At 39.9% G+C, this 14,815-nt stretch overlaps 1 protein-coding gene across 2 annotated transcripts; it reads left to right on the forward strand.

Moving 5' to 3' along the window:
- Positions 1-238: 238 nt before the first annotated feature.
- LOC146320163 (protein transport protein Sec24C) lies at positions 239-14,216 on the forward strand. 2 transcript variants are annotated; one of them, XM_084728294.1, is made up of 21 exons: positions 239-483; positions 964-1,695; positions 2,082-2,140; positions 3,144-3,197; positions 3,661-3,772; positions 4,345-4,472; positions 5,049-5,184; positions 5,714-5,823; positions 6,519-6,631; positions 6,905-7,096; positions 7,809-7,905; positions 8,113-8,217; positions 8,431-8,598; positions 9,117-9,213; positions 9,298-9,446; positions 9,651-9,789; positions 10,226-10,347; positions 10,613-10,792; positions 11,790-11,987; positions 12,416-12,505; positions 13,540-14,216. In XM_084728294.1, the coding sequence occupies exons 2-21, from the start codon at positions 1,011-1,013 to the stop codon at positions 13,678-13,680; spliced, it is 3,075 nt and encodes a 1,024-aa protein (XP_084584420.1). In that variant the 5' UTR covers positions 239-483; positions 964-1,010; the 3' UTR covers positions 13,681-14,216. The 2 variants fall into 2 exon arrangements, with proteins under 2 accessions (XP_084584420.1, XP_084584421.1); XM_084728295.1 differs by having other exon boundaries at positions 11,793-11,987.
- Positions 14,217-14,815: the final 599 nt, after the last annotated feature.

Here is a 14,815-nt window from a genome sequence, read left to right on the forward strand (position 1 = left end):
TGATATTATTATATTTTTGGTGAATGCACAATACATCAGAATTGTACATGAGTAAATATCATTTAATTGTTTCCACTAGTGCATACAGACAGCAACTTAACTGTAATTCATCACAGAAACTGCTTTACTGCTAGGGTAATTGTGTTGTATTTATTTCTCATATCTAAGTATCGCATGCTTTTACTTTGAAAGGGAAGACGGAAATGTGATGTCGTGATTCTTGCTAACATGACGCTAACACTGCCGCAAAGGCTGAGGTTCAGCAATGTAACCGGTTGTGCTGCGGCTAAAATAATGCTGTCTATCATGTAACAGCTTGTTATCATGGATTTGAATCTTATGAAAACGCAAAGACGAGCCAACAACACATTTTATATAAATGTCTTGAGTGTTTCGCTTCCGTCGCAGAGGGAAAAATGAAGACGTTAACGTTCACGGACAGGTGCTGCAAGCAAAACCCCTCTGTACTGTTGATGTCCAAAGGTATCGACTGTCATGTTTTATCAAATTTAGTCAAATGCGGCTTTTTATTTCATTGTTAATGTGGAGCAGCTGGCTGCCAAGTCTTCCTGTGGAGACTTTCACATCCATGACAGCTCCATGTTGCTGCCTACTATTATAAATTAACCTAACGCTAACTTAGCTAATGCTAACTATAGAATAACGTTGAACAATTCAAGAAATAAGCTAGGTGATCATATTTTTGACAATGTGCTGTCATCATCATGCATTTAGATTATGTTAGTTGTTAGTGGTAACATTATGACAGTTAACTGTCATTTTAGAAAGATGAATACTATGAGTAATCTCACAATAAAGCTAAGTTTTGCCACCTAACGGTTGGAAGTAGCCTTTAGCCATCCGTAGTAACCACTGTCAGTAATGCTGTCCAGTTTCAGAACAGTACTAACAATTACATCACGACCGTGATTATCAAAATGCAAGTTTGTGTCGTCTCGCTAGATCCCTCCTCCAAGGCCAAATACTCCAATCAGTGATGGTTATGGAGCATGATGGATGTCCCCGCAGCCAATCAGAGCCAGACACCCTGTCAGCCGTGGGCGGGCCAGAACGGCTGGTCCCCAGCTTCACCTCAAGAACCCACCTGCAGCCCTCTGCCCAGCTTTCAGCATCTTAGCCTGGGATCACCTTCTGACCCGAGACCCTGCTTCAACTATCTACAGGGGTCCAACCAGGGCTGCCAGAGCGACATCGCCACCTTGTCATCCAGAAACAACATTCATCACAGCACGCTATATGCTAATAATGCTGATCAGAGCGTGCAGCGAATCACTCCTGATGCTCATATTTCATCCATGGTTCCAGGTGCAAGCCAAGGAAGAAATATACCTCCATGTTCTCTTCCTCTTATGAACGAGGGGACGCAGCCTTGCAAGCCACATCAAATGCTATTTTACTCCCCCCACAGCCCTTACCAGGCAATATCTCCCCCTTTACAGCCTCCATACACACACCAGGGTTCACTGAATGGACCACAGTCACCACATCAAAAACATCTGTCTATCAGCTCTCCATCATTTGGGCAGTGTGTAAACCAGAGTCCACAGTGTGCACCCCAGCCTGCATTTGAGAGGGCAAAGGTGGAGTCCACTGTTGGATACAGCCATAATCATGTCTCACCCACCTCTCCTGTCCAACAGCAGCCTCAGTGGACACTTCCTCCACACTCTAGAGGTAAGTTTATTTGTAATATGTACATGGCATGCTTACATGCATGTTACAGAGCCTTCATTTAAATTAAATGACCCATAAATCTACTTAAGGATGAACCAGCCCACTTGGAGCAACATTGGTCTGTGAAATTAAAAAATAAGTAACTTCAGGTGGCACTATAGGCCAAAACACATTGCTTAGCTGTCAAATACAGCACCACATGTTAGTCCCATCAACCAGGGTGTATACCACCACCATACTGATACTGAAAGTACACCTTTTATTCTTTCAAATAAATGTTGCAGTCTCAATGAAAACAGCCCACTTATGAATTTAGAAAATAGTACCCTAATTTCCTCTGGATCTTTCATTACTGCCCTCCAGTAACACCTCTGTTTTCTCCTCAGAGACCATTAATGAGTTTGCTCCTAATGCAGCTGCACAGGACAGGAACAGCATGCCACAGGTGAGAAAAATACACTTACGGTAGTAAATATGGAAATTATTGCTGGCACAAAGCAAATATTTTCTGAACTAATGGTCTAATGTTTAAGATTTCCGGAGATTTATTGTGAAATATAATATTCATAACTGTGTTTTCATTTGTGTATAATCACCTGAAAATGAGAATCCTTCTGTTTTTGTTAGCATTGTATGAGCCATTTATATCTAACAGGTATATCAGACACAGGTCCTCTTTCTATAGAGGTCAACATGTTGCACACTGTGTTTCTGCAGTTGCTCAGGAGGGACAAACTTGATATTGATTCTAGATACAAACTCATCTTTCTCATGATTTTTGCAGCCTCTGTAGGTTCTCCTACACACCTGGAAGGGGTGTGATGTGATGCAATATACGAGCTCACCATTAGATGCCACTAAATCCATTTATCATTTGTCCTATAAAATGTCACATATTTCAGTCATGGTGACATCCTTATATGTGTTGTTTTGTTCAAACAATGCTCCAAAACCCAAAGATATTCAGTTTACACTGCAATAAAACAGAAAAAAGACAGCAAACCCTCACACTGGAGAATCTAGGACCAGAGAATGGTTGTTGTTTTTTTTTTTTTGTCTGAAAAAAGATTAAAATTGTTTTTTGTTTTTCTGTTGTTATCAACTCTAGTAGATCTTTTTAGCTTTAGTCGAGAGTCACCCTTAAACCCACTTTGTTCAGTTATGTATTGATATATTGTGTTAATTTAGTGCATTGTACTCAATGTAACAATGTCAATTTTGAGATCATTTCCATTTAGCCTGAGAGTTAAACTGGATCTAGATAGGCCCTTTTGCATTTTATATGAGTTTCATGGCCACCGTAGTTTCTCCTACATATTTGGAAGGGAAGGAGCTAGACTAGTTGGTTGCAATCTGCAAGCTCATCACTAGATGTCCCTAAATCCTACACACTGGTCCTTTTATAATAATGTCACGATTTAAGTATAATCAAAACTTTCTGTCTGCAGTCTCCTAACTCTGAGTCTCGTTACGGCCTGGACCCAGATCTCCTGCCCAGTGCTGTAAGTTCTTTTATTCTCTCTTGTAACATCCTTTCTTGACTGACTCCTTCAACTCCTCTGACTATGAAAAACTATTTACTGCTTAACATGTTTCAGGCGTTTACACTTGCAGATGACACACATCAGAGATCATGAAGCGTTGCATTATTTGACATGTGTTATTTGCTGTAGATATGTAATTCTCTGTACATCTTAAAGAAAACTGGTAAAATGGCTAGAGGCAAGCAAGAAAAGGTCCAGTACTTAACTAGAAGTATCACAGAACCACTAATATACTGTATTTCTGTAACAATAAGATGGACTATGTTCCAGGAGTCTGTATTTTGTGCTTATTAGTAAATTCTTACATATTTATACGAAGGCTATAACTATTGTATGAATAGAGATATTTAATGATATTTAAATATAGTGAAATGCCACCATACTCTTGATGATTAACAGTCTGTGTTTCTGTCTGTCTCAGGTGAAGGTGATCGCAGAGGACAGGGCAGAGTGGGAGGGCAAGGTCTTCGTTTCAGAGCCTTTTTCTCGTCTTCCTCCACTAGCAACCACTTCCTGTATCATAGAGGACAAGGGTAAACTCACACTACACTGTCTGCATCTGTGTCACTGAGATGTTCTCCATAAAAATGCATTTTATCCAGCACTGGGTGTAGATAGCACATTTAACACTGCATCTACATTACTTACAGCGTATAGGGTGACTGATGTTTAAGCAACTTTTATGTGTTTAGTACTTTGATAAGTTATCTTTTTTTTAATGGAGGTAAAGAGACATTGGTAAAAAACAATATACTGGAACACTTGCATATTTAATCTCATAAAATGAACACCTACTTTAGAAAACATCAGGTGTATGTATACATGTATTGAGATTAGTTTGCTAAATGCTGCCAGCCATCAATTTATTAGCATAAATATTTTGGTCAGACTGACAAAAGGATTGTAACGACTCTGTCTGTACTGAAATAGTTAAGTGTTTCATACCCAGATCAATGGGATTTTTTTGTTTGCTTTTTAGATTTTTTGCAAGACATAAAATAATTCTGTTTTAGTTCTGAGTTATAAATATGACTTTGGTGTTGATGTTTCAGTTTTTTTCTCCTTGAGCCCTCCATGTCCTTCATTCTTGATCTTGTCTCTGTAGGCAACGCGAGTCCTTTCGCCATCCGCTCCACCTCGTACTGCGTGCCCTGTGAAGGTCAGTCTGCCCTGCTGAGCCGTTTGCCGCTGGGAGCTCTGGTCACCCCTCTGGCAAAACAAAATGCTGGGGAGGTCAGTTTTTTTGCCATGTTGCTTATTCTATAATCATTCCACTGACTACTTGTCCTTAATCCCTTATGTACGCATGTTAACAGAACCATTTCCAGATACTGTGCACCTTTTAAATAGAATGAACTGAAAACTGCCGTCAAACTAGAGTCTCACTAGTGTCTTGAAAATTTAAAGCTTTATTATCTGTTGTTTTTTTCGTGATTCTTGTAACTGTTTATTCATTCGTGGTTATTGCATTTATGGTGTATTTGTGTTATTTTTGCTTGCTGATTGCTGTTCTTGTGAATGTTTCTTTATCCCAAGTCTCTCGTAGAAAAGATGTCTTAATCTTAATAAGGCTGCCTAATTAAATAAAGATTAAATAAAAAGAAATTAATAAATAAATATGGAAGGAAAAATAACAGCAGTAATGAAACAAGGACTTGCAAGTCGAGAAATATCTAGGGAGCTGTTTGAATAGAAGCAAGGCCATTCTTTAACAATGCAGTGAACTCATGAGCTGTTGAGAATAAAAGTTTCTGTGGAGATATGAACCTGTGTATTTAATATGGATTTGTGTGTGTGTGTTGCTTCTAGAAGCCCCTGCCAGTGTGCAAAGAGCCAGAGTGTGTTATGGGTTGTAGTTGGTGCGGAGCCTCCATGTGCCCGGCGATGGGCTGGCAGGACTGTGGTCAGAGGTTTTACTGCCCCTTCTGTGGTAAACTCAGTGAAGGTAAGTGGCCGTCTGAGCAGTGACTTTTTGATTCGAAACTTAACTGATTATCAAAATCACTGCTGCTTATTTTTCTCTCCCATTAATCCATTAATTGACTGATCATTTCAGCTCTAATCCATAGGTATTTTTAGCATCAACCAAATTGCTTTAGATTGTAGCAGCTTTGCAGCACACATCATCATGGACATCTGCTGCAAAACGGTATGCAGAAATAATGCATATGATGAAAATAGGGACATAATGTAGACAACAGTGTTATAAAAAGATGCATCCTAAAGAAAAAGATGTGTTGTAGGTCAGTTCAGTACAAGATTATTAAATATATAACACTGCACAGCTGTCATTACATACTGAGAACGAAATCACAATGAATCCAGAAGACTTGTTTCCATTATGGTTCTCACTGCGAATCACTGAGTTACAACTTGATGAGTCAGATGTTGAAATGCTGAACCTAACCTGAATGTAGTTTCCTTCATTGTAGTGTCCTTCCTTAACAGTTTTTCTCTGTTCTCTCATTTCTCAGTCCCGTGGCAACACTACCAGCCCACCAAAGGTGTGGAGGGGGTTCGTGTGGATAAAGACAAGAGGCCTGAACTCAGTATGGGATCATACGAGATACTCAACTCTCAGACGGTTAGTTACAATTGCTACAATAGTTAGTTTTTTTGTTTGCAGGATAGTTGTCATTATGAATGTGGGCTTTGTCAAACATACAGTTTACGTGTGTGTGTGTGTGTGTGTGTGTGTGTGTGTATGGGGAGCAGCTGTCTGGATATTGAATATGCAAGACACTCACTTTCCAAAACACTCATGCTGAAGCATCCAACATAGAAGTGCTCTACTCTGGGTCATTAAGGTTGATTAGTTTTGAAATGTGTGGGGGGTTTGGTAACCTGACATCATTGAACTAATTTAGTGATGAAAGGTCCAGTGTGCAGGATTTAGTGACATCAAGTGGAGAGACTGCAAACAATTTATCTCACTCTCCCTTTCTATACATGTAGGAGAAACGTGGTGGTCGCAAAACTCGTGCAAACATGTAGAAATGTAGAAACATGGACCCCAGGAGGAATAGCTGCTGCTTCTGTTGCATCTAATGGGGGATCCAGTTTCTGCCTGCCAATAAATCCCTGTAAATCTTACACACTGGACCTTTAATGGACATCACGCAGTAATACAAACATTTGCTTATCCTGGTCTCTCCATTGTGAATATGGGCTGCTTTTTTGTGTTTTTAAATGTTTAAATTGACAATTTGGGCTTGTGTTTGGACAGAATAATGTGAAGAAAGATGCTGTGTGTTTGTAAACTGCTGTTCTTCATCTCAGGTTGAACCTGCCGCACTGCTGCTTGCCATAGATGTGTCTGCCTCAGCACTTAGAGGAGGACATCTGGAGTTTGCAACACAACAAATACTCACTCTGCTGTCCTCTCTGAACAGGTAAAACACACTCCCACCCAACTTTATACGCACACACACAATCATTCTGTGAAACAGTCTGTTCCATAAAATCTCGCTCACTTACTCTCATTGATGTCATTCTTCACTGTTTAATATTTTGTTTCTTTACACCATATAGTGTCTACATATATCTATATTTTGTATAGTTTTTTAATTCTGGTATAGGAACCTATAGGCTTGCTCCATAGGCTTTCATTGTACTTATATGGTGACAATTAAGTTTTTTATTAAAGTTTCATCTTATTCTTGTAGGGAGGATGGTGAGTCCTTGTCGGACGTCCGTGTTGGTTTTATGACGTATGACAGCAGGATCCACCTGTACGACCTCAGCCCCGCTCTGTCCCGCCCACACATGCTGGTCATCACAGACACAGAAGACCTGCAGCTTCCTGTGAGGGAGGGGCTTCTGGTGCCCCTGAAAGACTGCATAGAAAGTATCAACAGGTAACAGACGTGTTGACTGAACATTTTGTCGGATGTGTTTTGCAGAGTCAGCATATACTCAACTGAAATGGTACAGGAAATTCATTGTGTACATGACTCTGCTCATATTGTGGTTTCATACGTCACTCTTACAAGTCATATTTGAAAAACAAGAGGTGAAACTTGTTTATTCACCACCCGCTTCACCTTCTCTCCTCAGTTCACCAGCAGCACATGTTGTCACAGAGATTTTTTTAATAAGTGCTGGTTAATATGAAACCACATTTATGATTCCCTTTTATCCCTCAGCGAGATGTTCTCCCTGTGCATTTTTGCACCGTTTTATCCTCTTATTCTAATGCACACTGACTCACAAAGGGCAGAAGAGGACTGCTCGACTGGAAAAATCTCGACTATCAGGGGACAGCCCTATAGAACATGAACAAAATTAAAGTTAACTCAGTTTTTGCTTTTAGATTTTAATCTGGAAAGCATCCACTGAGAAACTACTAAATCCAGAAGCTGGAAGCTGACTGATCAGCATGTGCTCTGTCCTTCAGAGAGAAATTTTGTATTTAGAGACATGATGAAGTAAAATTTATGGCCTGGTTTTATGAATGAACTTAAAGCTGCAAAGTGACATTTTGTTGCTACTTTGCTGAAAATAACTTAATCACTTTAGTTGTCTGTGGTGTAACTGATTATCATCTGTCTGTTGTCTTTGTGTGTGCAGTGTGTTGCAGCTTATTCCTCAGTTTAGTCCAGAGTGTGATGATTCTAGCGGAGTTCCCATGGAGTTGCCTGTCAAAGCAGGACTAGCGGTACTGCAGGTCAGTCATCACTGCACACAGTTTACTGGAAGTTTGTTTTATATTTGATGTGGCTGCAGAAGGAGGGACAACAACCCCGATTCTTTGCAATGTCATTGATCAGTGGTAGAGATCTCACTTTACCACATTAACTGCATTCTCTATCAACAACTTTACTATTGCCAGTGACCTTGTATGATTTAAGGAGTTTGTTTTGTTTGTTCCTAGGCCCTGAATTGCCCTGGCAAGCTGCTGATCTTCCATACTGCCCCTCTGATAGAGATGGCACACAAAAACTCATCCTCAGGGTTCTTTGGCTTAAACAAACCAAAAGTTTGTAACACTCAGACACACACACACACACACACACACACACACACACACACACACACACACACACACACACACACACACACACACAAACACAGTTGTGTCACTGTGCTTAAGTGCCCTTAAAGTTAACCGCAGGACAAAGCAACACTGAGTATGAAGAAAGCTTCATGGTTTTATGGTTGCATTAATTGCCTGCTCTTTTGTTGTTTCCAGTCCATCTTTCAGCCGTCAGAGCTGGCTGTTTCATTGGCCAAGGAGTGCGTCAATCAGGGCTGCGGCGTTCACCTGTTTGTCCTCTCCCAGCAAGATGTGGGCGGGGCCTGGCCGGGACACATTCCATATCTAACAGGTGGAGCTCTGCACACCTACAGCCACCTCCAGGTAAATCAACAGCTCCTCACATTTATTGTACCACTGTAAATTGTGTGGCATTAACCACATTAGACAAAATAACGTTTTAGTAGTTATTGGCTGCTGAAGTCTTTTGTGAAAGGAAATATTCTCATTAAGATGAGATGAGATGAGATAAGATAAGATAAGATATAACTATTAATCCCAAAAAAAAGTTCTGGTGCCAGAGGTTGCTCAAAAATTACAGTAACATAGAATAACAACAATAGAATTTTAAATATAAAGTGAAATATAAAATATATAGTGTATAATGAATAAATGTAAAGAAACAGTGCTTGATAGAATAAGGCAACAGAGGTAAGATAAGTTATGTAAAAACCTTATTTTAAATATTCAGCTTCTGTCTGCACTTTGAAGCAGCCGATAGAGAGACATGGATGAAGTGTTTTAGTTGCATTTTGATGAACTGATGACTGGAACATGCTAACCATACAGATGAGTCTGAGGTTCCACTGTAAACTGGTATTTTCATATTATTCTGACTACAGGGAGAATTGGACAGAGAGCGTTTCAGCACTGATCTAAAGAGGATTGTGGAGACAGACACAGGCTACAAGGCCGAGCTCAGGATTTTTGTCAGCAAAGGTGAGAGATTTTTCTGTGTGTGGTTACTCAGGCAGTGCCCTTTGAAAATACCCGTGATTCCAATATTTGTACCTCTCTTTTCAGATTTGCGTGTGTCCGGCTGTTATGGACTTTTTATCCCTGGGCCTAGCCCCGGCCACGTCACCATGGCAACTCTTGACTGGCAAACAACACTAGCTGTGGAGCTCGCACACACCAGAGCTCTGGACGAGACGAGAGGTGTCGCCATGCAGGTGGGTTTATATCCATGATCATCGATTTAGATGAGAAATCGGTTGAATTTTACAGACCTGTCACTTTTGTTGTTTTCATGTCATGCAAATCATGTTGAGTTTAAATTGAATTGTCATTTATAAAGTTGTTTCTGTTGATTCGACAGATATTCATCCTGTTAAACTTACTTATTTTTAATTGTCCTCTCTCCCCCTGTTTGTCAGGCTGTGTTGTCCTACAGCACCCAGACAGGAGACAGGAGGACCAGGGTCCACACTCTTACACTGCGATGCTCACGTCACCTACAGGACGCTTTCCGGCAGTACCAGGCCCAGACTTTACTCACCTTCTACTGCAAAAAGAGTGAGAATCTTGTACTATATTTTATTGCATCATACTGTAAAAAAAATGCACTGCTTAGTAACATCAGCATACATTGTGTTGTAAATAGCTAATTACTATGTACTGTACTTTTGAAACTTCCTTCTTAGTTATGGTATCATGAGTTTTAGGGATGGTAATGATAGACATTATCGATTAAGAAATTAATCAATTAATTAATCAATAGTGTAGAAATGTCAGTAACTGCAGCACACAAAAAATGTGCCTTTTATATCTTAGTAATTATAAATGATTAATCGATTGTATTTTCAACTATTGGTGAAGGAAAGCGTACAAAATTTGCAACCTTAATTTGTCTACAGTAATTCACAAAATTTTAAAAGTGAAAAAATAAATCTTTGAAGTTTAAAATGTCACATTAGACTACATTATTTTGTATTTTGGTGGTTCTGTGTAGTTTACTGTGCAGTGTTGGAGCGCCCTCTACAGGAGTTGAGGGAGGAACTGCAGACAGAGATAACAGAAGCGTTGGCGTCCTACCGCAAACACTGCTGCTCTGCTTCAGTATCTGCTGGACAGGTGAGAAAACTTAAAATACACTTCATGAAAGGCTGTTTCAATTACTAGAAAAATGTGAGGGACTTAATTTAGTCTTTACTTAAGTTCTTTATTAAGTTGTTTAGCTGTTTTCTTTTGAAAACAAAGTTTACTGTGAGGCATCACCATCTTTCTCTTGTTATATATGTCTCAGTCTTTCTATTCACTGTGCAAAACTTAACTGCAACATGACTTAATTTAAATCTTTTTGACCGTATGTACTGTACTCTTTGTGTGTGTCCTGTAGCTGGTCCTCCCTCAGTACCTGCGAGCTCTTCCTGTTTACATCAACAGTCTGAGGAAGAGCGAGGTGCTGCTGCCGGGCCTGAGGAGCTCCGTCCACCAGCGGCTGCAGCAGCGCTGCCGGGTGCTTGGCATGGACACCTGCAGCACCTCCACACACTTCTACCCTCTGCTGCTGCCTCTGGTCAGTACCACCAGTCTGTTTGTTTTGAGCAACATCTTTAACCCTGTCCCTGACAAACATGCCCTATATTATAATTAAAAAAAAACCTTCAACGTTATAATACTGAAAATATTAAAAAATAAAATAAAACAACATTTTTAAACAATAAAATTTAAACTCAAATAAGCAAACTCACTCTGGAAACCTAAACTGAATTGAAAAAGAAATAAAAGTAAAAACTAATGGAAAATACAAAGTAAGTAATAACTAATAACTCTGTATTAGTCTTGGTATTTGTGTGTAATTTTAAATTAATCATAGATCGTGTGGCATTTCATGCAGAAAACGGGACTGAAAAAAATCTAAATTTATACTGAGAAAAAGAGAACAGAAAAAGAGAAAGGGTTTTATTCACTGTTTGTACGTTGCAAAGCAATAAAATCTTTCCTTTCATTTGAAAATCAGTTTTCAGTAACAGGCAGACAGCAGGGGCCACACTGATGTTTGAGCTGTTATTTTTATATTAAAACAAAGTTTCTCCAGCACTGAATTAATGTTGTTCTGTTTCCACTGAGTAAATATTGGATGAAGGTAGAGCTGCAGTGATTAATTGCTTAATTGATTTTTAATCAGCTATTAAAATAAACACCAAGAACTTTGAAAATTGATTAATAGCTTTGAGTCATTGTTTAATAAAACATGTCCCAATTCTCTGATTTCAGCATCTCAAATGAGAATATTTTCTGGTTTCTTTCCTCCTTTATGACTGTAAACTGAATCTTTGGGTTGTGAACAAAACAAGACATTTAAGGATGTCATCTTGGGCTTTGGAAAACAGGGATCAGTGTTGATGTTTTTGCTTTGACTTATATCTAGCCTGATATCAGACTGAATTGATAAGTCATTACACTTCATGGAATATTCAGAGAATCAATCAACTTGGTGGAGTGGACAGATTTGAACGTCTGGACCCAGACAAACTCTCATCAGTAAATTTTGACTCATCTGTCACCTGCAGCAGCTGTCAGTCGACGGCTCTGACTCTTTAAACCCAGAGGAGGTGCTGCGCTGCTGTGCCGCCAGCCTGGAGCCCAGAGGTCTGTATCTGGTTCATGCACCCCTCACCCTGCTGCTGTGGGTGGGCACCCAAGTCCCAGCATGCACCCTGGTGGAGCTCTTCAATACCAGCTGCTTCTCGTCCCTGCCCTCTGGAGAGGTAAGAGCTTAGATGGATATAGGTATACATACACAGCACACAAGGGCTAATCTACGCCAGAAGATTTAGTCCAGTTACAGTGAATATACCCAATAAATAAAATGCTCGGCACTACTATTACATCCATCAGAGGGCAACAACAGCTAGTGTTCTTATGTGTAAACTACACTTTAATTGCTTATGGTGTACACAGTAAGATGTAGTAGATGAAGACAAATGGTGTTGGATATACATGGTAACCAAACTGTTAAAGGAATGAAGTCTGAAATAATGTTAAGAGGAAATTATTGAGACGAGGAAATCAAGGAGAACTGGTTTTATATAAAGACTGATGACTCTCATCCCTGAGCTCTGCTATTTTTTTATGGCACTGATTTAAGCCAAAGCCTCTGGTTACTTTCTAATTATATGTGTATGTGTTCTTTCAGACCAAGCTGCCAGTTCTCGAGAACCCTCTGTCCATCAGGGTTCGATCCCTCATCAACACACTGAACTCTGAGGCGCTCTGTGCCCGCAAGGTGAGCTGCTGCCGACTGTCCTGCTGTAGCTGCAGGCGAACAGCCTCATGAGTCGACCAACACCTGTGACCTTACATTACACAGTTGTTCTCTCATTATTAGAGGGCGATTAACATCACCTCTGCTGCCAGCCTGGCTCTTATGCTGTGCTCGTGTCAAGTCAGATTTAGTCTAAATTTGTGCTGCCACCAGTGGGAAAAAAAAGCAAAGCTCTGCTACTCTGCTACATTACAAAAGTAGAGACAAAGTGAACACTACAGCTGTCTGGAAGTGATGAGGTTGTTAGAGCATAAGCAGTATTGGCTAATTAAGTAATTTAAGTAGATTTTTTATGTTAGTTATTTTACTTTCTCAAAACTCTCAGGGATGAAATTATCAACTAAAATATTTCCAGTTGCCTCAGAGGATCGATAAGCTCTGACCTTTTGTTTTGGTGTTAGTCTTCCTTTGTGTTTTAACCACACAAAGTCTTGCTCTGCCTTTTTACATCTCAACATCATTTCATATATCATCATGACATCATCAGGACAGTTTAAGGTAACAAACATTTTGAAGGCATTTTGAATCCTTTGAAAGATGTAATAATTAGATTAAGTGAGACAAAAAGTGCAATTACAGTGAGAATTTGAGCACTGAAATAGTTCACCGGTATTTTTTTCCCAGTGGTTTTAGGTGCCACATGTTCAGTCATATGCTTTGAATGTGGCTTCTGTCCTCACAGATAGTGAATGGAAGTGAACTGTTCTGCTGTGGGCCTGCTGTTAGGATTATGATGTTTCCCTGCAGCGCATTCAAGGCGTGCTAATACAGATTTGTATTAATCCCACAAAGGCAGACAGAGAAAGGCTCTGCATTTTGAGAATCAGGACTTTGCTTAAGATCTCAGAGAGTGTTAAAGGTGTATAACCTTCTCTTGTACCGTCGTTCACATCCACACTAAAATCATATCAGGTCAAATTTATTACAGTGGGTGTCGACTGATGATTCACCACTCAGAGCCACTGATAAGACTGAGTGTGTGTTTTCTGTCTCAGCTGTGGGTGGTGAAGCAGGGAGATACCTGCGAGGAGGCCCTGCAACGCCACCTGGTGGAAGACAAGAGTCCCAACGGGGGAGCGTCCTATGCCGACTTCCTCTACCATCTACACGTCAACTCTGTCCGGCTTCTGCAGTGACTTCACACACACACTCACCCAGAAACACATCTCTGACCTCTTTGGGTGCATTTCCTTCTACAAAACATGTAATTGCCTCAAAAAACTGAAGGATGGTAACAAAAGTACTAGACATTATTATAATGTGGAACCATTAAAGGCCTGTTGACAGGCAGTGCATGAGGATGTTGTAAGAGATACATAATTTTATTTATTTAAAGGGGTAGTTTGAAGTGGGGTTGTATGAGGTACTTATTGATAGTCATTATATTACTTACAGTAGTTGGCGATTGACACGACCCCAGTCTGGAGAAGCAGAGAGGGTACCAGCATGGAAGATAAGCAGTTAACTTCTGTGGATGGATAACTAACTTTCATCTACTTAAAAAAGGTCCATCTAAAAAAAAAAATCTATATCAGTGTAAGTGTGTACTATATTAAGAATATTTTACCACTTTGCCTTGCTGTCAGGCTGCCTTTTCTGACAGCAGTCACCAATAATTTAAGCCAAATATCACTCTTGCTCAACCAGACTCCATAGGTGAGATCTGTCCTTTTACTCCTACCGGTGCCTCAGTCTGTTAGTTTGTGTCATTGCGTGACTTTGGCGAATCTGAACGTACCTTTTAAAACACCAAAGTCAAATGATAACACAAACAAACTCTCATGCTCTCCAAGGTAAAACTACTGATTTCACCAGTGGAGTTTGGTTGGTTTGGAGAGAGTGTTATTTGGCTTATAAAATATATAATAATAAAACATTTTAAATATAATATACACTTAAAAAAGGCCCATTGAAGGTGTGCCATATCATACTGTGAACGATATGTTGTTAGAATGTTTTCCATGATTAAGAAAATTTATATCATGATATGTTGTGATAATGGAAATATTCTGACTTGCTGACGTTGTTACCACACAGCAACAACAAACATGGCTGAAAGAGAAAGTTGCGTTACTACCGGCTTCACAGTGAAGGAGTTAGTTTCAAGAAGGGGAGAAACTTCAGTGGTGTGGAAGTGGTTTGGCTACAAAAGATCAGATGTACAAAAAAACCCACAGTAACATGTTAGAAGTACAAGAAGAACCCAGCTGAGTACAAGGAGAGCCAAAAATCCTGCGAGGAGAGCTCCACAGCTGTTGTGAGCTCTAAACC

This window comes from Lutjanus erythropterus, chromosome 10, assembly GCF_056507025.1.
Source record: "Lutjanus erythropterus isolate fLutEry1 chromosome 10, fLutEry1.hap2, whole genome shotgun sequence".
Taxonomy (NCBI): domain Eukaryota; kingdom Metazoa; phylum Chordata; class Actinopteri; order Lutjaniformes; family Lutjanidae; genus Lutjanus; species Lutjanus erythropterus.